Source organism: Esox lucius, chromosome 11 (assembly GCF_011004845.1).
Source record: "Esox lucius isolate fEsoLuc1 chromosome 11, fEsoLuc1.pri, whole genome shotgun sequence".
NCBI lineage: Eukaryota > Metazoa > Chordata > Actinopteri > Esociformes > Esocidae > Esox > Esox lucius.
Window position 1 is genome coordinate 19355321 of NC_047579.1, and position 23372 is coordinate 19378692.

The following is a 23372-nucleotide window of genomic DNA, read 5'->3' on the forward strand; positions in this document are numbered from 1 at the left end:
GAAGTAGAGCAGATGCAACACAGTAATAATGCCCCTACCCGAACTTTTTTTAAACATGTTTCTGGCATCAAATTCAAAATGGGCATACAGTGGGGAGAACAAGTATTTGATACACTGCCGATTTTGCAGGTTTTCCTACTTACAAAGCATGTAGAGATCTGTATTTTTATCATAGGTACACTTCAACTGTGAGAGACGGAATCTAAAAATAAAATCCAGAAAATCACATAGTATGATTTTTAAATAATGAATTTGCATTTTATTGCATGACATAAGTATTTGATCACCTACCAACCAGTAAGAATTCCGTCTCTCACAGACCTGTTAGTTTTTCTTTAAGAAGCCAACAACCTCCTTCATTCAGTAAGAGCATTGAAGATGGGTCGTGGCTCTGTAAGAAGCCTCTCAAGGTCCTGGAGTGAACCCAACAGAAAATCTTTGGAGGGAGCTGAAAGTCTGTATTACCCAGCGACAGCCCTAAAACCTGAAGGATCTGGAGAAGGTCTGTATGGAGGAGTGGGCCAAAATCCCTGCTGCAGTGTGTGCAAACCTGATCAAGAACTACAGGAAACGTATGATCTCTGTAAATGCAAACAAAGGTTTCTGTACCAAATATTAAGTTCTGCTTTTCTGATGTATCAAATACTTATGTCATGCATAAGTTATTACTTTGTGCCAGTGGTTTCTAGTGCCAGTGGTTAAGTTCTGAGCTAAGATCAACTTGAGTCAAAATGCAGGCTAAAAAAAAGAAGAAATATTCAAGTAAATGCAACATAATAAAGAGTTATGTAACAATGAGGTTTGAGCTGTAGACTATAGGCTCAAAACATAATGAAAAACAATCGGCATTGCCCACAACGCCCCTTACTAACTCTTAAATGGCCCTATAACATCAAGACTACAGCATAATATCCAAGCTAAAGCATGGAATTCAACAAATAAAAAATATTACATGCTAAACCCGCCCCATAATATGGACTATAAATATCTCTGCTTTGTGCAAAAGTGCAGCAAATCTGGAAGAGCGTTGTAGTCATTGTGCAGTATGTGTTGTCCTTATTGCTCAGTGGTTGTGTGGCAGTGGCATGTGGCATGTACATCTCCTTGTAGGACGTGTCACTCAATGGGTAATGTCCTACGTTTGGAAACATATCAGTGCAGATCAAACCACTACAGCATGAACAGGTAGACTCTACCTCAGTAGTGTGCATTAACCTACAGTGTGCCAGAACATCCACTAACCAGTGCTATTAGCTCAAAAGGGAAAAGTAGTTAACCCCTGAACTTTTCACCTCTTCAAATTTAGATAACAACAAACCTGACTGCTACGCATATTCAACAATAGGAACTTGCATGTCAAAATCGTTTCAAATTTCAAGACAGCCAGTTTAACAGATAAACAGATAATCCCTGATACCTTTTTGACTACCCAACTATATCAATACGTTTTCGAACTGATTCAATCTATTCTGCCAAGAATGTCTTACTCTGTCATTGAATGTTAAGTCAAATACTGCCTATTTTAAAGTAGTATAAGCCTATTTGTATGCTACACAAATGCTTCATATCTATAAAGTACTTACAAGGTTGTTCAAATTTAGAGGCAGTGATGTATTTTAAAGAACAACTTGATTATTTTCTGGAAATAGGTCAATAAGCCAAGGGTATCCTTTCTTGTTTAATTCTCTTAATGGTAATTAGAATGCATTGTAGTGGTGGGTCAATGTATTACAGACCAAGTACAAAATCATGAACATCAGCCTTTAATGTGAACTTTTAATCTAATGAACAAAAAAAGCTAAAGAATTTATAAATGAAAATACTAAAGTATTCCTGAAAGTATCATTTTTTTTACATTTCCACTAAGCAGACCAGAAATTTGCTCATTTACCCCCCAAAATGGAGAAAACATTGATAGTGACCATAAAACCAGAAAGAAAGAATACCACAACAATGCCATCACTGTATTGCTTATTAGGAAAAACTAAGAGCATTCTGCCTCATGCACATAACACATTTTCTTTCCCATCAACAACATTTGATTACATTTGATATTAAAAAACACACAAGACGTTGATCCTGACAATACAAGCCTATTGATAAATGTTAATCATGAAACACAATACATGTGTATTTTTATTGAACATTTATTTGTATATATTCTAATGCTCTATAGTGTTTATTTGTGCCAAGAATGGCTTAATGTTTTTGGAGGATATACCCCTCCAAAAGGTGGTGAGGTTTCTCGACAAAATGCATACAGAAGACCAGGCAAAAGCAAGACAATATAAATTTGCAAACAGGGTGGACCTCATCTGTTTCTGTATTTATCTCACTGTTCTCATTCTCTACGCAACTGTCATTTTGTATGTCTCCTTTGGTTCTCCATGTAACATTAACCATTTAGAAATCTGGGATTAAATTATTTGTTTAAAATTGGGTCTTCACCCATTCTTCAAGAGCTATCAAGAAAACAGTGTTTAGATTTAGCTGAATGTAGATGTGTATTCTCCAGTAAAATTTTAACAAGATGTATTTATTAAAAGTGGCCAGGCATACATGGAATGAAACGAAATAAATACTGTAAAACTCCAATGAATTCCCATTACAGAAATAAACAGAAAAACATTTTGAAGGTAGTGTAAAGGCCTTACAGTATCTCCTAAGCAAGTTTTCTAAGTCATACTGAGATGTCAAATAGTCCCTCAATCATCTCCTCCACCTGCACTGGGCTGTACTTGTGGAACCTTTCAGGGTGTTTGGAGTAATCAGCATTGTGACATCTGTGTACAAGTACAAGTAAATTACTATAATAAAGAAAAGTCACCAGTCCTGCAATTTTGTATGAAATTATTTTTGCATATGGGAAACAAACTGTGCTGAAAAGACTGAAACATGAATCGTATCTGACAAAGATCCCAAATATTCCCCAAACCTCTAGTTCCTAGCCACTTTGGCAGATCTGAGGGTTGGACAGCAACACGGTAACATTTTCACTCTGTGTTATTTTCACTCCATGTCTGCCAAATGCAAATGCCAGAGTTTCCTGGCTGTCATGTACCCTGTATTAAAAACCTGTTTGTTTCCAGGACACGGTAGCGTGCTGGTGACATCATCACTGACCCTGTTAACTCACTTTTTTAGAGACACATTCAACCCAACAGTTTAGGGATGTCAAGGCCACCACAAACCAAAACCTGTTTTGTTTCTTCTGTCATGATGCGGCTCCCATCAACCGGGGAATAGTATAAAAAATATTAGTCACATTTCTGATTTTGCATATTTTTGTCATTGAATGATTTCAGATCTTTATCCAATACCTGAGTGAATAAATGTTATGCTTATTTTATTTAGTTAATTTTACAAAATATTCAAGCGCCATATTGCATATACTGCACAAACATTAACTCATAGAAATTCAGCTAATTTGACTTTACAGCATTGGAAATTCAGGAGCTATTTTAATTTTTTACCCTTTGTCGTTTCACTTTTTTGCAGGTGATTGTTCATTGATAAGCAAGTCACAATTGTGAAATTTTAAAACTAGCAAAGGTGTTCAACTGTCAGTATTGTTGAAGTTGGACAACGTCACAAAATGTATAATGTGATAAGCTTGCTAGCGCGTTAGGTAAGCCAGCAACCCGGTCATAACTATATTTATATAAAACAAAAGCACTAAGCTAACCATTGAAGCACATTTAAATACAAATATATTTCGCCAAAGCACCCTAGCTACTGTTTAAGTTTGTCGATGCTAGACAACATTATAACAAGCAAGTGGTTTACGTTAGACAGTTTGGCTAGCTAGGCTAGTCTCACAGGTAGTTTTGTCGGTAACATCATTAGCTACAGATGGAAAGCTAGGGAGGGATTGACTTCCATACATTAAATAGATCCAATTCTCTCAGATCTGTACAAGTGGTTAAGGAGTAAGAGATAGTGGTCTATTTGGAACTCAGCAGTAATTTCCAGTAAAAAGCTGTGTGTGTGATATGCCATGACTCGCCTCATTAGAAAGGCTGTATAGGCCTTGGACACCATCTCCCGCTGGGCCTGACAGACGGTCTGACGCAGATCTCTGTCAGGGATGTCCCAGGTTTTCTGAATCTTACACAGCTTTTCCAGACCCTCGTTGAAGCTCTGGTCAATGCAATGTCAAAGTTCATTAAAAAAAACATTAACTGCAATGTCGATAAAGTATTTGCAGCATGTTTTATTTACAATATGTTTAATTAATATTATGAACAATTTGTGTTCATAAATAAAGCATGTTTAAAAATGGTTTTAGGAGATGGTAATCATTCAGTTTTTAGGGACATCATTAATGATGATTATTGTGGTATACTTTAGAGGGGGCAGTTTCCTAGGGACCCACGGGAATATCTTAATTTTATGGGTCCATACTCTTTTATGGGTCCAGTTGCTCTTCTTAAAGTTTAGCAATGTCTGTAATCAGGAACAGTGGAAGCCAAATCCAGTACTATGACATCAAACATCCACCACCATACAGTATTATCAGTAGGTATGGAGTGTTAAACAACTGCTTTCCAATCGATGTGGACGAAACACTTCAACGCTTTTTAGGGTTTTCCAGAATCTGTCCTCCTTCCCCTTACAATCAGATAACTTGTTAATATAGAATTTATATTTTGCCTTTTGCACAAGCTTTATCCATATATTTCTCAGCTTTTTATATTTATTTTATGAGTAGCATCAGACATATCAAGACTGAAGCAAGGGTTAGATCTTTTCTTTACTCTAACGCTGTATAAGTATGCCTATCTCAAATGGAAGTGAAGTGAGATAACTTGCACGGTTCTACCTACATGTATGCAAGGAAAAGCTTAAAAATGGCAGCCAAAGGGAATTAATAAAATTTAACCAACTGGCCATTCACTATTAAATCAAGCAAACAGCATAAATGGACAGGCACCAGTAAGCAAAGCATGAAAGGATTAATGCTTTACCAAAAGACTACGGTTTTGTGTCGCTTTCTGTGGCAAAGATAGACCATTCCACAGTTAAATGGGTTCAGGGCAGCTAGGAGAACAGTGGAACAGAAGACATTATCCACAGTGTCCACAGGGGACACAATATTCCTTCAGAATTTAGGATTATTTCTTGTACAATATTATATTTTTATTCTGACAAATAGACCCTCCCAATGATGACGATACTTCGGGTCCATAAAAAATAACCCTTCCTTGTCTTACCTTGAACTTGCCCTTTATTAGCTGACAGTCTTTTTCTTTTAACTTCAACCAGTAGATGATGACATAGAAAGAGAAGGAAAGGTTTAATTAGCTCTAAACAAAACAGGAAGCAAATCAGCAATCCAGGTGGATGTTGATTGGCTGATTTATTTTACCATTAGTATTTCGGAGAGTGTACTTCTAATCAGAATCCCCTTTCTTTACTTAGTTACTGAACATTCACACACAGATACAGAATTGTACTTGGTGTCCAGGAGCTGCTTGCAGTACAACAAACGGTGCAGAATGTTGGATCCTTATTCATATAATGAATGATGTAAAATGCTTGTAGAGTGTTCCATTTATGTTGGTCCCCAGTTTGTAATAGTATTAAGGTACATGTGGTTTTGTGGATTATGGCCATGTTGCTTAAATATAAAGTATCAGAACATCCACATTCACCTTGTCACCAGGTTTACAGACGGGCAGAGACAGACACTCTGTCACCTTCAACCAACTGCAACACACGGAGGACACGTTCACCACACGGGTCAGTCGTGTTCAGTAAAATGTGACTATACGATTCTACATTTCATTTACTGCTGGAATTAAACATACTCAGACATCAAAAAGCAAATATAATTAGGAGCAGCGGGGTTGTGGCATTGAATAGAATTCATAATTCAAGACTCATCATCAAATAACAATCCTGATTAACATGAGATAACATTTGATTCTATGTCTCCATTCTTCCTCCCCCCAGTTGTCTCTCACCTGTGTTGGTACACCTGCTTCTGTAGCTCCATCAGCTCCCCATACTCTACCTCCAGATTCCTGCCACTAGTTGCAACCTCTCCAAACAGCAATGACCTGCAGGTAGGTGTCTCTGTCATATCTACTCTGCCAACCCAGTGAGCTGTGAACAAACTGACTTACAACACTGATCTAAAATACAAAGAGTTAACTGAGTGACTTAGTGGCAACATTGTAGGTATTGCTAATGTTGCAGTGCTTATAATTTAGGACTGCTTGGGAAAATATTTGGAATTGCATGACCTGGGCCGTGTTCATTCAGCCATACAATGGAAAACATTTACAAATTATTTCAAAAAAAGGTTTCCTACTGGAAAGGTACAGGAGGTCCCTCCATGTTTCTGTCATTAGGTGATCAAGAAACATATGAACCTTCTCATTAATGGTGGACTAAAGTAATTGAACTCAACATAGTGCCTACTTCTTCATTGACTTGAGGATGTAGTTGTAGTTGTTAAGGAGGAAGATGGCCCCAAGTGCGTGTACGCCGTACATCTTGGCTTTAGTCTGCAGGAAATACTGGAGATTATCCAGCACTCTGTCTAAAGAAGATATACCAAAAACCTAATGGGAATTCACACAGCAATCAAGGAACAACACTTCTGGCTGACACTGAATCATAATGAATCCTCTGGGGTAGAAGAATATTCTATTTTCTTGCAGGTATGAAACCAACAATATAAAATGTTCCAATGGGCATGATGGCAAAACATTATTACATTTTAAAATGTTAACCAATGGTGTCAATCTGCGTCTGGTTTCTAAACCACCCGGTTTATACAGTTGGAAGAACAAGTATTTGATTTTGCAGGTTTTCCCACTTACAAAGCATGTAGAGGTCTGTCATTTTTATCATAGGTACTCTTCAACTGTGAGTGACGGAATCTAAAACAAAAATCAAGAAAATCACATGGTATGATTTTTAAGTAATTAATTTGCATTTTATTGCATGACATAAGTATTTGATACATCAGAAAAGCAGAACTTAATATTTGGTACAGAAACCTTTGTTTACAATTACAGAGCTCATACGTTTCCTGTAGTTCTTGACCAGGTTTGCACACACTGCAGCAGGGATTTTGGCCCACCCCTCCATACAGACCTTCTCCAGATCCTTCAGGTTTCGGGGCTGTCGCTGGGCAATACGGTTTTCTTTTGGGTTCAGGTCTGAGATGCTTCTTATGGAGCCACTCCTTAGTTGGCCTGGCCGTGTGTTTCGGGTCGTTGTGATGCTGGAAGACCCAGCCACGACCCATCTTCAATGCTCTTACTGAGTGAAGGAGGCTGTTGGCCAAGATCTCTTGATACATGGCCCCATCCATCATCCCCTCAATACAGTGCAGTCGTCCTGTCCCCTTTGCAGAAAAGCATCCCCAAAGAATGATGTTTCTACCTCCATGCTTCACAGTTGAGATGGTGTTCTTGGGGTTGTACTCATCCTTCTTCTTCCTCCAAACACGCCAAGTGGAGTTTAGACCAAAACACTAAATTTTTGTCTCATCAGACCACATGACCTTCTTCCATTCCTCCTCTGGATCATCCAGATGGTCACTGGCAAACTTCAGACGGGCCTTGAGCAGGGGGACCTTGCGTGCGCTGCAGGATTTTAATCCATGACGGCGTAGTGTGTAACTAATGGTTTTCTTTGAGACTGTGGTCCCAGCTCTCTTCAGGTCATTGACCAGGTCATTGACCAGGTCATTGACCAGGTCATTGACCAGGTCCTGCTGTGTAGTTCTGGGCTGATCCCTCACCTTCCTCATGATCATTGATGCCCCATGAGGTGAGATTGTGCATGGAGCCCCAGACCAAGGAAGATTGACCGTCATCTTGAACTTCTTCCATTTTCAAATAATTGCGCCAACAGTTGTTGCCTTCTCACCAAGCTGCTTGCCTATTGTCCTGTAGCCCATCCCATTATTGTGCAGTTCTAAAATGTAATCCCTGATATCCTTACACAGCTTTCTGGTCTTGGCCATTGTGGAGAGGTTGGAGTCTGTTTGATTGAGTGTGTGGACAGGTGTCTTTTATACAGGTAACAAGTTCAAACAGGTGCAGTTAATACAGGTAATGAGTGGAGAACAGGAGGGCTTCTTAAAGAAAAACTAACAGGTCTGTGAGAGACGGAATTCTTACTGGTTGGTATGTGATCAAATACTTATGTCATGCAATAAAATGCAAATTAATTACTTAAAAATCATACAATGTGATTTTCTGGATTTTTGTTTTAGATTCCGTCTCTCACAGTTTAAGTGTACCTATGATAAAAATACAGATCTCTACATGCTTTGTAAGTAGGAAAACCTGCAAAATCGGCAGTGTATCAAATACTTGTTCTCCCCACTGTACAAGTACTTCATGCCAGTAATGGACACTAATATTTCAGATGAAAACAAATCAATAGACAAGTCACCATGAACACCCAGGGTGGGGATCACAAAGTCAAATTGACACTCATGGTATTTCATGTATTTACAAATGCCACCATGAACCGTCAAGCTATTTGATTCTCTTCTCCATTTCACGACACATGGAGATATAGCTATGTCAAATCAGGTAATAGCAATTTTGGTCATAAGGAGAAATGGTTTGGAAAGATTGCAACGCATCAGAAAGGCATTGGAAAGTTAAGCAAAACATTTGGGATTATCATTATAACAATTAAAAAATAGTTTCTGGAAATTCTTAATTTTTTGTGCAGCTTAATCATTCATCCTTCCAAAATGGCCTAATATTTCCAAAAAGAATCATTTCAACATGCACCAAACGCACTACAAACCTCTTTTCCTTCACCACTAAGACTAATAACGCACCTTTTTATGTGTTATTATTAAATCTTGTAATTGTGAAAACATAAATTTAAAAAAACACTTACAAATGTAAGGACTAAGTACTTTTTCTCTGATCCTCTTCTCGGACTCCAGACTATGTTTGCTCTCTGATGACTTTTCTTCAGAGTCATCTTCACCTGGTGATTGAGTAGGGGACTGGTGTATAATTACAATGCAATCTACATTTTTGGAATAACCATCTATGAACTGGCTCGTTACTTAAAGAGAAAATTAAAATGAACAAAGAGACTAACGCTTCATAAGGGGGTTATGTTGAACATTATTGGACAGCTCCATATTTTCTGTGCCTGTCTTTACGCCAGTGGAACTCAAGATGAACTGAACAGCACGTGGGAAGGCCAGCAACCGTTGCAGGAACAGAATGGTCTGGAGATTGTAAGAGAACAATTGATATTAAACATATTCAGGTGTTTAAATGTAATAAAAGAGAGAATATATTTTATACATTTCATTTTCTTCAACCTCGGATTAGACTTGATGTTTTATAAATATAATGTTAGTGTGTATTTACCTATTAAATAAATAACATTTACCATCGGGTGCTAAACATTTCAATATCCCTCATTACAAAATGTTTATCTTGGTTAGTGAATTTCTAGAAAAATTTGCAATGTATTTAAAGCTAAGTCCTGCAAGCCATTTACAAGCTGCTTGTTTAAGCAAATTAGTAGACAATTTCAACCAAAGACGTTCTCAGTTTAAAAGACAGTTGTGTACTTTACTTTTAGAAGAAAAAAAAAAAACAGCTCCTTTAACTAGCCTGTTAGCTATTGTAGTAACATTATTGTATCACAAACAAATATTTTTAACAAAGAAACAAATGCTTGTTTTGCTCATGGAGCTATTCCTTTGTTCCAACTACGAGCAGTAGTTTCAACTTTGAGAGTGAGTCTTAGGTGAATTAAGACGATTTTCTTACATTACTGTTGAATTGATGAACAGTTCCATCCTTGGGCATAGTATCCTTGTTCAGGTTGCTCTGAAAGAGAAAATGGAAAATTATGTTTTGGTATTCTATTTATTTTTTTTATCAAAAGCTTCCAGATTATGTGGCCTAAAGCATTAAAAATATGAAGCTTATAAAAAGATAGTTGGCTACTGAGATGCCAGACTTTGCCCAACAGTACTATAGCAGTATCCGGAAAGTGGTAGAACAAAGGATGCCATTGGATGAAAAATTATCTTAGAGCTATGATGCTTTTGGGAAAAGTAACCCAGTTGTCTGAATGATACTGTTATAAACAATCCGGTCAGCTGGTCCCTTGCTGGACAGTGTTGTATATTTAAAAGTCCTTGGAATTAGAATTTCCTGAAAATGAGTCCTTTGACATTTTTAAATCTCTTACCTTAACATAGACAGCAAACTCCTCCAGGGCTCTGGCGACCAGGGTCTTTATAGAGGTCACGAGTTTGGAGACTTTGATCAAGGGGCTGCTTGTGCCCTGACACTCAAAACATCAAGACACAGAACACATGTCCCTCCATTAACTTTAGCACAGAGGATTTCTAACCCCTACTTCGGGACCAGTTTCTTATATTTGATCCAGGGAAAGCTAGCACAACAGTGACAATGGTTTAAGTATTTCTAATTTAGAGTTAGAAATACTAGTTAGAGTTAAAGTACATTTTTGTGAAGGAGAGGTTAGAAAACACAAAAAATACCTTCATAATTTTTTTCAGATCTTTCTCCCAGTCTTGGAGACAGTCAACAACAGGTAACATAACAATGATGGCTGAGTAGTCATGATGTGAACAGGCTCGCGTAACCAACGCCAGGATGTTCTTACCATTCTGGATTAGCTGGTCCAGAACTTTCTGAAGAAAAAAAAAGTACAAGTACAAAACAATCCACAAGCACTAAGGTGTATGTAATGATAAGCTACTATATGAAAATATGAAGTATATATAGCTGCTGCATTGTATTAATCTTCATTATGGGATGCACCCTGCATTCTGTTATGTGTTCAATATGTCACCGTGAAGCCATATCCTAGACAAAAGCACATTTACCCACTGATCATTTTGTTTATATTGATTGCACTTTACTTTCATGCCCTTCTTACCTGGATAAGCTTTTCAAAAGTTCTGTCATAGTTCAGAGGGAAAACCTTTGACACCATGGTATGTTCACTCTTGGCTAGGCACAAAAAGCCTGTGATGCAGAGGAGGTAGGTCCCAATGTCAACTTCTAACATCCTGTCACTCCCTGTGACAGAAGACCACAGTCAAATGGTAAACACCATGAAGAATACAACCACTACATTACATTTCTAAAGTGAATTAAGTACATCGAATTGATGTTTGAGTACGTTTAACCTTTACTTAACCAGTAAGTCTCATGTTATAAATTATTAAAATCTTAATATACAGCTCTGTGCAGTGCAGTGGTCTCTTAATTTTTTGTGAATGTGATGCTTTAACTGGACCTATTTTCGTGTGCTTGCTGGAAGGAGAATTCATGTGCTTGCTCTGTGCCACTGAGCCTGGAAGTTTCCTGGGATTCTTGTGGTCTTTCAAACCCTTCATGGAGTAGTCCAACATTTGGGATCGCACCTCAGCATAGTGGGCTTTGATGTCTGTAAAGCAATAACAGTATGATGGATCACTAAAGGGCCATAGGCAGAGGAAGAAAATGATACAATCCACATAACCCATAACTCCAAACTATCACAAGCAAAGAGAAGACTAAATGCAAAGACAAACAACGCAGCTTGTGAAGTTATATAGCTTTTAAAATGCTACAGTGGATATAAAAACTCTACACACCCCTGTTAAAATACCAGGTTCTTGTGATGTAAAAGAATGAGACAAAGATAAATCATGTCAGAACTTTCTCCACCTTTAATGTGACCTATAACGTGAACAATTCAATTGAAAAACAAACTGAAATCTTTGAGGGAGGAAAATAAAATATTTAAATGCTTCACTGTGGGTATGGTGTTCTTTGGGTGATGTGCAGTGTTGTTTTTGCAGCAAACATACTTTTTGTAATTATGGCCAAAAAGTTCAACCTTGGTTTCATTAGACCATAACACATTTTCCCACATGCTTTTGGGGGACTTGATGATTGTTTTTGCAAACTTCAGCCAGGTTTGGATGTTTTTCTTTGTAATAAAAGGCTTCCGTCTTGCCACCCTACCGCATGGCCCATTCATATCAAGAATACGGGAGATTCTAAGAAAATGCAACTAAGAAAATGTCAGGAAAATCCTTCTAGAACTGCTTAACTTTATTTGTGATTAATCAGAGTCACTTTAAATGATAGCAGGGGTGTAATTACTTCTATTTAACATGGGTTTTAATGTGATTGGTTAATTCTGAACACAGCCACATCCCCAGTTATAAGAGGGTGTGCACACTTATGCAACCAGGTTATTTTAAGGTTTTATTTTTCATTTTTCCCCCATGAAGATTTCAGTTTGTTTTTCAATTGAATTGTTCACATTATAGGTCACATTAAAAGTGGAAACATTTCTGACATGATTTATCTTTGTCTCATTCTTTTACATCACAAAAACCTGACATTTTCACAGGGGTGTGTAGACTTTTTGTATCCACCGTATGTAGACATGATCTCGGAAAGGAGATTTTTGATAGCTAATTAATGAACAGTGGCTTCGGGAAATTATTCAGATCCCTTCACATTCTCCACATGTTGTTGTGATATACATAGACTGAATTTATAACTGATAACATGTATTGTATTTGCCATCAATCTACACACAATATCCCATCATGAAAAAGCAAAAAATAAATAATAATTTGTGCCAATGTACTGAAAATAGAGAACTGAAATAGCTCAGAAGCCATTGCACATTTAAAGATGTTACACTTGGGATTTCTTCCTCATGTGGACGATGAAATTCATGAAAATGATGCTTCATTCAAAACAAATCTCTTTATATTTTAGACTCATACTTTACTTCTTACTTTCACTTTTAAAACATGAAAAAAAAAGAAAATACATTTCACAGAGATTTAGAAGGTAAAATTAATTATTGCATACACTTTTAATTACATTGTTCCAGTCTGAAGTTTGAACACAGACTTATTATAGTTCATCAATTCATCTGGTAAGGTCTGAAGGAATGGTTAATGTTCTTACCAAAACACCAGTTATTGATAATAAAAAAAATGCAATTACTAACAAATGCCCCTCCCTCTGACAATAGAAAAATATGTCACCTAGTTTGCTTACCAAAGACTGAGCTTGGCTTGGGTCGGATGTATGGGAGAATATGGGAGGTGTGAGCTTGTTGCTTTGGTCTGCGGTATGGGAATGTATGGGAGGTGGAGGCTCTAGACGGAAATGGCAAGGGCTCTGGAGATGTATGCCTTATATCTTGAATATCCTGAGGTTCACTGGATGGCTTTGAGACATTTACAGTGTTGAATGAGCTACTCAACTGTAGTTTTCCAAGAGAGTATAGGGACGGATTGCTTTCTAGTGATGGCTTTCTATCCAAACACTGCGCTTTGAATCTACCAAATAACTTCACGCTGAACCTATTTGTGAACAGGCTTCTTCCTTCCCGTTTTTCAAGACAATCCATTGATGCATTTGTGTGTAGTGAAGGAGGATTCCTCATGAATGATGGCTTTCTCCTAAGAGACGTCGCTTTTGAGCAGGACTTATAGAAAAAGCTTCTCGGACCCAGTTTCCAGAGATGGTCATGCCTAGGGTTTCTTTCCAGTGACTGTGTTTTTAACATTTTGGCAGAGACTCTTGTTGTAGTTGTCACTGCTTCATCCTCACCTGGATTAACAAAGAGATCATTAAGATTTGTTTCACTCTCCCTTTAACACCAGGGTTCATTTCAGAAGAGTGAAGTGTAATTTAGTACAAAGGTTTATTTTAAGTTTCCTACTGAACACAATCCTAACCTAATCAATTGAATTCTGTGCTAGGACTTCACACCAGGTTTGAAGTCAAATCTATTTCAATTCCAGTCCATTCAAAAGATTTGAATTTGAAATACATTTTTTGTGCTTCCTGAATTGACTGGAATTGAAAAGTAAATTAACCTTGATTTTACCAGTGACAACTATATGTACTTTGAACAATCAAATCAACATAAAAGTTTTAATAAAATGTTGACACGCTTTGCCACAAAAATATATTTCCAGTTATTCGGTTGACATCAGAGAATGATGCAGAAAATGTGTAATTAAACATTCTCAGAACACTGGAATCAGCTTGATATTGGAATACTGGTGTGAATGTAAACATGGTCAATGTTGACTTGAGTGTTCCTACTAATACAAGTTAGTGGCATACCATTCAGCCAGGCAGAGATGGAGATGATGTCCTGTAGCCTAGTTTGGGGTATGAGCTCTAGCTCCTCAACACTGCCTGCAGTACCTTCCGGTGTATTTTTGGCCAGGATGTTAAGGATTCTGACTGTCTGCACTGGCTTGCTGTAGAGCCCTAAAAGCACTTGGAACTTGGACTCCAGCTGTGACTTGCACCGCACTAATCGGTTTCTCTGCAACAATATTAACAGCAGTGTCAGAGTAAATTCCTGTCAGTTCAGAAGGTCACCAGATTCCAATTCCAAACCTTTTCTTAGTTGAAAATCTTTGAAGAAACTGTTTAGAAACAGAATATAGATCCTGGGTTGGATCTATATTTAACTACATATTTAATCTATCCAAATATACAGTATGTTCAGATACAAAAATGTAATCTTTACAGGATAGGCTAATGGGTTATTGTTGTTTTTAGATGTAAAATAAGTAATAATTTGACTAATAAACAAATTATCACTCTTTTTTAAGTTTGATCATATCCATAGCACCATAAAGACAGCTTTTACTCAACTTAAACCTGAGTGAAGGACAGACGGTAACAGAAACAATTAAGACAGTGTTACAAGCATGTTCAGCTCAGGGCCATCCGGGTCTTCCTGTATAAAGTACTCCTCTGCTTTCTTGAGTCGGTGAAGACAGGCCAGATAGTCAGACAGTTGTTCTGCAGGCCTTCGCAAACCATATACACACAGAAAAAGATGTCATTTAATTTGAAAATATGTTAATGAAAGTCAGGTAATAGGTCTTCACTTACTCCTCTCTGTCCAGGCCATACAATTAACCTATCCACCCAACTAATGGAGGATAGTAGAGGGGTTGCAGGTAGCCATTGTAGAATTAGACCAGTAACAAAGTTTGCTAGATCCCCATGCCAGCAAGGTGAAAATATCAGTTCTTGAATTCCTAATTGCCCCCAAGTCAAGACTTAACTGATAAAATCAATAAAAAGGATGGAACACTATCACTCTTTTCACAAAGGGTTGCAAAAACAAACTGCTGGTTTGGATTAGTTTTCTCACATCATACTTCCAATACAAGCCCAGCAACTAAGTAGGCTATGGGCTAAGGCAGGCAAACTTGTCTAATTACGGCAAATACGGTTAAGACAAACATGGGGCTTTTGTTCCCCCTACAGTCTCACCCCTGAAGGATGACCTTGTCAGTGTCTCGAACGGCCTGACAGTGGCTGATAGCATCATCCAAGTAGAATAATGTTGTATTCACTGTCCCATTCAGCTGCAGTAGTTTGAGCGTGTTGTCGTGCATGGGAATGACCGTGTTCTCCAGGTACTGCAGGCAACCCTCAAATGCTGAGAGTATGGACACCTGTGACACCAAAACTTTAGCCCTTCTATCTCCCATCAAGTTTAGGTATACATTTTTTGTTTTGGGTTCTGTACTTCACCCATATGTTTGAAGTTCTGCTATCAAAAACGTCTCAAATTTTATATATTTGCTTCCATATATCGCTTACCATGCCTTTAGTCAGCTCATCACTTTTTCTGAGGCTGACACTTACTAATGTCAGCAGATCTTGATCCTTGACAAAAAAAATAAACAGTAGCTTTTTGCTTTAACTTTGCTAACTCGTTCAACAGCCAACATTATATTAATGTATCTCCATGGAAAGATCCAGCTCGATTTCTCAATGGCAATCAATACAAACAGTAAAAACAGGCTAGCTAAACTAAAGCAGCTAGCTAGCAAGACCCCTGGGCCACCCCTAGTATGTGCCGTTTCTGGAGGTTAAAGAACAAAATCGTCTCAAGCTAATTATTTAGATGCACTGGAAATCGGTATGTTTTGCTATTAACATATATACTACCAGTCAAGTAGTCCACCGCCGACTTTTTTATAGAAATGTATGCATGTTAAATTACTTTTTATTTAATTTTAACTTCATGGAATTTATTTGAGTTGTAAAATCGTTAAATTCGATCAGCCTGACAAACTAAACATCAGATATTATAAAATACTAAATCACAGTAACTGTTGCCAGCAATGAGATATAACAGGACAGTGAAGTATTACCTAGCCATATTGTTTCTTAAATGTGACAAATCCCCTGACGTGTTAATAATAGCATGAATCTAGCGTGAAAGCTAATCATTGGGAAAAGAACGTTCACCTTACAGTACAGCTAGCATAGCTAACGTTAAAGGATTACCCGTTTGACGTTCTCCTCAAGCTTCTCTCTCCAAGTTGATATAATTTCAGTCATATCGTTAAGACTTGCCTTTAAGCTAACTATGTTTGCCTTATTTTACTATTTGGTTTCAATGACGGTCAGGCATTTTTAAGACAGTTGACCGACATAATGTCTAGAGCCTGAGGAGCGCTGCTGAAGAAAGGATTCAGTAAGACGAGGTATAACTGATTCAACTGGTTTTGCCCAGGTACACTGAGATTTACTGTAAGTTTTGTAATCTTTTTAAAATGTAAATTTCAGGCATTTTTTTTTTAGCTTTTTTTAATAGGATTTTATTTTTTTATTTTTACTGAATGTGCCGAGGGCTTCAGTCGAACCCAAACTGCAGTACAGGTCTTCCAGAGTATGAAATTTGGGTTTAGACTGCTGGACCAACTAACCAAATGTGCAATTAGTCATTCATTCAAACAATCATCTTGACACACTATTTTCAGTTGATGAAAATCCAGTATATACACGTCTTATATTACAATCAGAGGCTGTCAACATGGCTGTAGTTGATTAATTAGCTGGAAAATAAATGAAAACAACAATAAAAAGAAACAGTAGTGTTTTTGGAACATACTGAAAGTAAACAATGTGTATGATTCAGTAAGAATTTAACCCTGTCCCCTCAGAATAGAGAGATGTCTTCCACCTGCTCAACAGGAATTAGAAGTTATAACCTTGCCCATGCCACTTAGTTAAAGCAAGGCAATATACTCTTGATAAGCTCAAATATTAACAGCAATCTCTGCAAATCCACCTCTATGGTCCCTGCTGTTTGGCCATTGCCTATGAAAAGAAGAAAACATAAGATTAATGATGGATGAAATATATCATATCACTGACCGATGTGGCAACAAAACTTCCAATAAGGAATGCAACAACAGTGTTTATCCAAATAAGCCCCCATGAGCTAAAATATTCTGTTTGTAATAAGTCCTGGTACATACCCGTTTAAAGAATTGGCTTCCAAGGTAGTCGGTTGCCAACCTCCTCAAGTCGGTCTTCCCGCCTACTTTGCATCTCACATATCCATACAGGTTTGCCCACTGTAAAGCCACACCCATGATCACCACCCCCTGCAATTGGACATGATAAAAAATTTAGTGTGTTTTCAATATTTACGTTTCATGAGGAACCCCCCAAAAATAAATTGTAAAATATATTTATTTAACAAAATATCTACATTTACATGGAGGGAGGAAAGGCATTGGACCCACCAGCCACTTAAAATTGAAGGAGAAGAGAGTACTGAACACGAAGATTACCCAGAGGACTGGACACACAACCAGACCAAGCCAGAATATCCGTGATTCAGAGTTGGTCGCAACTTTCTTACTCGTTGCCTACAGAGAATGGAGATAATTGTATTTGTCGATTACACCTAAGTCTTGTTGAGTTTTGCCATATAAAATTCTATTTTTGGTTCAATAACATTTTAGGTCAGGTTTCCAAGTTTCCCTGCACATACTGTAGTATTTATTTTTATTTTTTCAGTTTTTCATCAAATAATACACAGGTACTACTACACAACTATAACCACACCCTAGAGTTTATTGAAGTCTTACCGGTCTGGACTCAAATACCCAGTGCGATTTTCCATCATCGTCCACCTGGTTCCACCATCTGAGGCCCACCATCAACCTACCAGACACATTCTAAAAAGAATAAGTTTGATTACTGATCAAATACTAAAATTGCAAGGCTATCAGCCATAGAAAAAGAAAGAAAATCGCATATTAATGATAACGCATTGCTAGTTACTGTATTGCAAAATAAAGGTTATTGAGAACGTGAAATAAAATCCCATTGTCACTTTGCAAGTGACAGCTAGTCACAATAAGAGTAAAGAGGCAAAATACACTATTGTTCAAATGTTTGGGGTCGCTTAGAAATGTCCTTGTTTTCCATGAAAACATACATTAAATGAGTTTGAATAGGAAATATAGCAAAATGAATAGGGAATTTTGTCAATGCCAAGGTTAGAAATAAGGATGTTAATTGAAATAATAAATGTTGTCCATCCAATTTTGCTTTCCATTTGCAGCAATTACACCCTTGCAGACCTTTGGCATTCTAGTTGTACATTTTTTGAGGTAACCTTAAGCGATTTCACCCAATGCTTCCTGAAGCACCTCCCACAAGTTGGAGTGGTTGGATGGGCACTTCTTACATACCATAAGCTGCTCCCACAACAGTTCAACAAGGTTGAGATCCGGTGACACTGCTGGTCACTCCATTAAAGACAGAAAACCAGCTGTCTGCTTCTTCCCTAAATAGTTATTGCATAGTTTGGAGCTGTGTTTTTGGTCATTGTCCTGTTGTAGGAGGAAATTGTCTCCAATCAAGTGCCATTCACAGGGTATGGCATGGCATTGCAATATGGAGTGATCGCCTTCCTTCTTCAATATCCCTTTTACTCTGTACAAATATCGCACATCACAAACCCCAAAGCACCCCCAGAAAAAGACATTGCCCTGACCATGCTTGACAGTTGGTGTCAAGCACTCCACCAGCATCTTTTCATGGTCTGCATCTCACAAATGTTCTTTGTGATTTTAACACTTAAAACTTAGATTTGTCTGTCCATACCACATTTTACAATTTTCCTTCGTCCAGTGTCCATGTTCTTTTGCCCATTTCAATCTTTTCTTTTTATTGGCCAGTCTGAGATATAGCTTTTTCTTTGCAACTCTCTTTGCCTAAAAGGCCAGCATCCTGGAGTCTCCTCTTCACTGTTGACATTGCGACTGGTGTTTTGTGGGTACTATTTTATGAAGCTGCCAGTTGAGGACCTGTGAGTCAGTTCTCAAAATAGTGGGCCCTCCCACTCTTTCTGTTTTGGTTAGAGCCAGTTTGCGATGTGCTGTGAAGGTAGCACACAACGTTGTACAAGATCTTCAGTTTCTTCACAATTTCTAACATTGAATAGCCTTCATTTCTCAGAACAGGAACAGACTGATGAGTTTCAGCTGATGATGGACCTCTGTACACTGTAAACGACAGATTTTCCATTCGAAATCAGTCGTTTCCAGCTACATTAGTAATTTACAACATTAACAATGTCTACACTGTTTTTCTGATCAATTTCATGTTATTTTAATGGAAAGAAAATTTGCTTTTCTTCCCAAACTTTAGAACAGTAGTGTAACTAAAGGCACGTATAATCAAAGATGGGTCTGACCAGCAGATGTGAGCATCAGGTTGCAGAAGTGAATCAATGACCCAGCAAAGCAACAACAATTGTTTTGTCCTTAAGCAAGACAGTTAACCAGACCATCTAACATGCAGCTCCCACACCTCTTTATTTTTTGGCTTTTAATGTTTTTGCTATATAAAAAAATATTTCACAGTGATTCTGATGATAACATGATTCCCTAAACGATTCCATTATATTGTCTTACAGACACAGATTGAGCTAAAGGTGTAGATTTTTCTGGGAGGGAGAATGCCCTTAGACAGAATTACAGTTACATAAAAAAAAAAATAGTATGAAAATCTATGTCTATTATGTCTTTAATGTGCCAGACCACATATCACCACAGAAATCCATTCACCTTAACTGTCCAGAAGTCACATGAAAGGAGGAGGATGATGGTGACCATATAGAAGATGAAACTACTGCTCAGGATTTCACACAGTAGGTATACAATGATGGCAGTGGTGCGGAAGAAAAGATGAAAGAACGTTGCCAGGGGATGCCTAAGACAAGAGCAGTACAGTAGTTTTTAAGCACATATTCAGCATAACAACATCTTGTTCTTTAATCACAATCGCTGACACAGAATGAAATTAACTTAATTTTTAACTCCTAATCCATAGTGAATCAACTTCCAAAATATACTTGATTTTTGATTTCCTCTTTAAGGCGGTGGCATCATCGTCGTCGTCACCAAAGAGTGGAGTATCCGCCTCCTGTGAATCCTTTGAAAGGTAAAGAGGGAAAGAAAAACGTCAAACAGAAATTTGACAACTTGAATGTGTTTAATAAGAAACTCTTGTTTTCAGATGTTACGGTTTAAAACGTTTTACTACGACGTGCACCTATTGCAAGGCATTTGTGCACACCTATGTGGCTCGTTAGCTACAGTACTACAGGCAGTACAAGGTCCATATACTAGCTACAGTACTAAAGACGCTAGCTAGATCGCACTGGATTTACCTGTGTAATATGCCATCTAATTAATTCGGTTAAAGCTAGCCTAGCGGAAAATTAATAAATGTTGTAAAACAGAAAGAGATCTCACCAGTCTCATCATCTTAAACACCTGTTGGAACTCACTGCCCTCTTCCTGGTGACGTGTAGGTAAACAAAAACGGGTTGCGTGAAGGACCCCGCAGAGGTAGTAAACGTATTTGCCTGATTACAACCAGTAGCAACCTAATATGATTGGAAATTGAATTTTGAAAACAACGTCATATAAATGCGAAGCTGATATGTGAATCATTTTGGATGGTTTAATTGCATACCCACCATGTCCAGTTGAGTCGAGATATTCAAAAGTTCCTTTCACAATGGGTTTGAATCTTGCTCATTCTCTCCTTCCCCACTGTCTCTGTTATATAACACTTAGAAATATGCCCCTCATCGCCCATCCCGGTGGAGGGCATATTCAAGATCAAGAAAATTATCGACAGTTTTGCAATCTATTCATATGGGGAAAAAATAGAGTCTTATGATGAAGGCACTGTAAGTCGCCCTGAATAAGTCTGCTAAATTACACATTTTAATATAACCTACACCAAACTGTTGATCAACTGTTCACCGAGTAGCACATGGGAAAACTTTTTCACATGTACAAATGTTCTTTTATTGTTATTTTACATATCATTATTTCTCCATTACATAAATCAAATCGCTTTTTTTTCATGGACATAATCCAAACTCTTTATTTTGTAAGCATTACCGTATTGCTGCTAAGGCAGCAGTCACTCTTTGACCAAGCAGATGACCAAGCTGTAAAAATAACTGTTTAACAAATGTCATTAACCTTTAACTAACCTGGGAACCTGAGCACGCAGTCTCTCATGTGACAATCACACTGTCAAAAACAATTTACCCTGAAGTCCCTCCACTTCAGTCACAAGCATTCAGGATGTCAAGAACACCTGTCATATTTCTTCTCTTCAGTCTGTCCGGGGCAGCTGACGCCCTGTACAAGCAGTGGATCCCGGACACTAACTACGGAAACAAGACCAACTGGGACAAAGGGTCAGTGCCTTGCGGTAATGACATAGTGAAGTTCTTGGCCCAGAGGAACATTTCAGTGTATGTTAAGACAGTTCACTCTATCCAGGAAATGTGGTTACCGGTGAATGGGGAGTTCATCCTGCCCTCAGGGGGAGGCTTCACCGTCAATAGCGGCGGTGAACCTGGTTGCGGAGCGGGCGTCACCACCCAGTTTAAAGATGCTGAGTCTCTGCAGTGGTTTGACCCTGAACTGTGGAAGGCGGCCGCTTCTTTAGACGACTTGGAGAAAGGTCGCTTTCTGTTCTCGGTTCATGAAGAGAGCGTTCCCTGCCAGAACGACGATGTAGTGTTCCGCGATGGCACCACTTTCCGCGTGGACACCACCTCCAACAAGCTGATCGTCCCCGTCCAGAGTGTTACTGTGCTCAGCAAGAAGTTCAGCCGCAGCTCTGAGTTCAGCCAGTACCTGGGGTCGCATTCAGGCCAGATGCAGTTTCACGGCTCTTCTGCCCCCAGTGTTGGGGCTGCAACCTGTGAAGACGCCTCAGGCTGCAACTGTGGGAACTCTGTGAATCACGACAGGATCTGCAGCAAAGTCAAATGCGCTCCTATGAGCTGTAAGAAGCCGCTGTACCCCACTGGACACTGCTGCGATGTGTGCGGCGCCATCGTCACCGTCCAGTATACGTTGGGCTTCAACCTGGAGTCTTATCGGAACAGACTGCAGCATCTCTTCCTTAGTCTGGCCTCCTATCGGTCCATCCACCTGGGCATGTCCAAGGTGCTCAAATCCCAGTTGTTCCTCGGGGTGATTCCACGTGCATCCGTCGCTGTGATCCAGATCGTGCTTCTGGATGGTGAGTCCGGTGAGCTGGCAGAGGCCCTGGCTCGTGACATACTCAATGACGTCCAAGACCAAGGCTCGAACCTGGGCATATCCGGGGCTGAATTTCAGGCCTCCTCCGGGGCCAGCAGCGGTGACGGTGGGAAGGGAAACGCAGGAGTGGTCGTGGGTGCAGTGATAGGAGTCATAGTATTGGTCGCTGGAATCCTCGTCCTGGCTGTCCTCTACCGTAGAGGCATTGTGAAAATCCCGACGATGCCCACCATTTCTGTTCCTTCTCTAAGCAGCCTGAGGCAAAGCAAGCAGGAGATTGGTGAGTTTACAGACCACGGCTTTGAAAACCCTATATTTGATCAACCAGTTGTAATGCCGGAAGTACCAGGGATCTATGGGAGTGAAGCCATGAACTCCATTGCTCTGAAATCTTCAGGTGTGTATTTTACCAACCCCGCGTTTGATGAAAATGAGACCTCAGTAGATTTCACAGTCTGAGACTTAAACCACATAGTATCAGTTTTGTCAGAAGTTACCAGGTCCCAATGGAAATGTTCCTTTATATAACCCTCCAAGTCAAAAGTACATGATGAAACTCTGAATGCTTTACCGCTCACCTTTTTACCCAGAAGATGATGACAATTTGTTTTTGAATATTATATACATCAGTAAGGATAATGTAGCTAGTCTAACCAATGGTAATGTTAAGCAAGCTAATTAACTAACCGCAATAGAAATGTTAGCAAACATGTAAAGCTAGCTTAGACCTACTCAGTTGAAGAATTGTTTCTACTTCAAAAGCATTTTAACACAAAAATGTCAGCCTAACCATTTCAATCAGTTTCCTATTTCCAACAAGCTAGTGAAGCCAGCATGTGTCATGGTATCTGGCTGTCAAGCTTTTGTTTGTACATTCTTCTGAGAATAATTTCTTAATGTTTTGGAATGTTTTTCGGGAATGTATGAATAAAAACATTCCAAT

General features: G+C 38.6%; 3 protein-coding genes across 9 annotated transcripts; 1 reads left to right on the top strand and 2 right to left on the bottom strand.

Annotated features, from left to right (window-relative positions):
* Positions 1-1767: 1767 nt before the first annotated feature.
* Positions 1768-16445, bottom strand: LOC105031290 (exocyst complex component 7). 4 transcript variants are annotated; one of them, XM_020050820.2, is made up of 19 exons: positions 16335-16445; positions 15642-15707; positions 15309-15493; positions 14731-14836; positions 14136-14343; positions 13056-13613; positions 11284-11433; positions 10921-11063; positions 10520-10672; positions 10204-10299; positions 9777-9836; positions 9091-9223; positions 8881-8973; positions 6427-6547; positions 5967-6062; positions 5655-5709; positions 5214-5255; positions 4007-4140; positions 1768-2783 (listed from the first exon to the last, which is right to left on the bottom strand). In XM_020050820.2, exons 1-19 carry the CDS (start codon positions 16386-16388, stop codon positions 2681-2683), a joined length of 2556 nt encoding a protein of 851 aa, XP_019906379.2. In that variant the 5' UTR covers positions 16389-16445; the 3' UTR covers positions 1768-2680. The 4 variants fall into 4 exon arrangements, 3 of the variants coding, with proteins under 3 accessions (XP_019906379.2, XP_010903929.2, XP_019906380.2); XM_010905627.3 differs by having other exon boundaries at positions 10204-10305; XR_002197381.2 differs by lacking the exons at positions 1768-2783; positions 4007-4140; positions 5214-5255 and having other exon boundaries at positions 5967-6108; positions 10204-10305.
* A 98-nt stretch (positions 16446-16543) lies between these two features.
* Positions 16544-20718, bottom strand: zgc:112148 (DUF846 domain-containing protein). Of its 3 annotated transcripts, none has more exons than XM_020050839.2 (7): positions 20609-20718; positions 20206-20285; positions 19919-20063; positions 17930-18019; positions 17630-17707; positions 17312-17440; positions 16544-17150 (listed from the first exon to the last, which is right to left on the bottom strand). In XM_020050839.2, the coding sequence occupies exons 1-7, from the start codon at positions 20618-20620 to the stop codon at positions 17124-17126; spliced, it is 561 nt and encodes a 186-aa protein (XP_019906398.1). In that variant the 5' UTR covers positions 20621-20718; the 3' UTR covers positions 16544-17123. The 3 variants fall into 3 exon arrangements, with proteins under 3 accessions (XP_019906398.1, XP_019906397.1, XP_019906396.1); XM_020050838.2 differs by having other exon boundaries at positions 17554-17707; XM_020050837.2 differs by having other exon boundaries at positions 17582-17707; positions 20609-20717.
* Positions 20719-21415: 697 nt separating this feature from the next.
* On the top strand, positions 21416-23284 carry amn (amnion associated transmembrane protein). Of its 2 annotated transcripts, XM_010905618.3 has the most exons (2): positions 21491-21573; positions 21659-23284. In XM_010905618.3, exon 2 carries the CDS (start codon positions 21662-21664, stop codon positions 22886-22888), a length of 1227 nt encoding a protein of 408 aa, XP_010903920.2. In that variant the 5' UTR covers positions 21491-21573; positions 21659-21661; the 3' UTR covers positions 22889-23284. The 2 variants fall into 2 exon arrangements, with proteins under 2 accessions (XP_019906388.2, XP_010903920.2); XM_020050829.3 differs by having other exon boundaries at positions 21416-23284.
* The last annotated feature ends 88 nt before the right edge of the window (positions 23285-23372 follow it).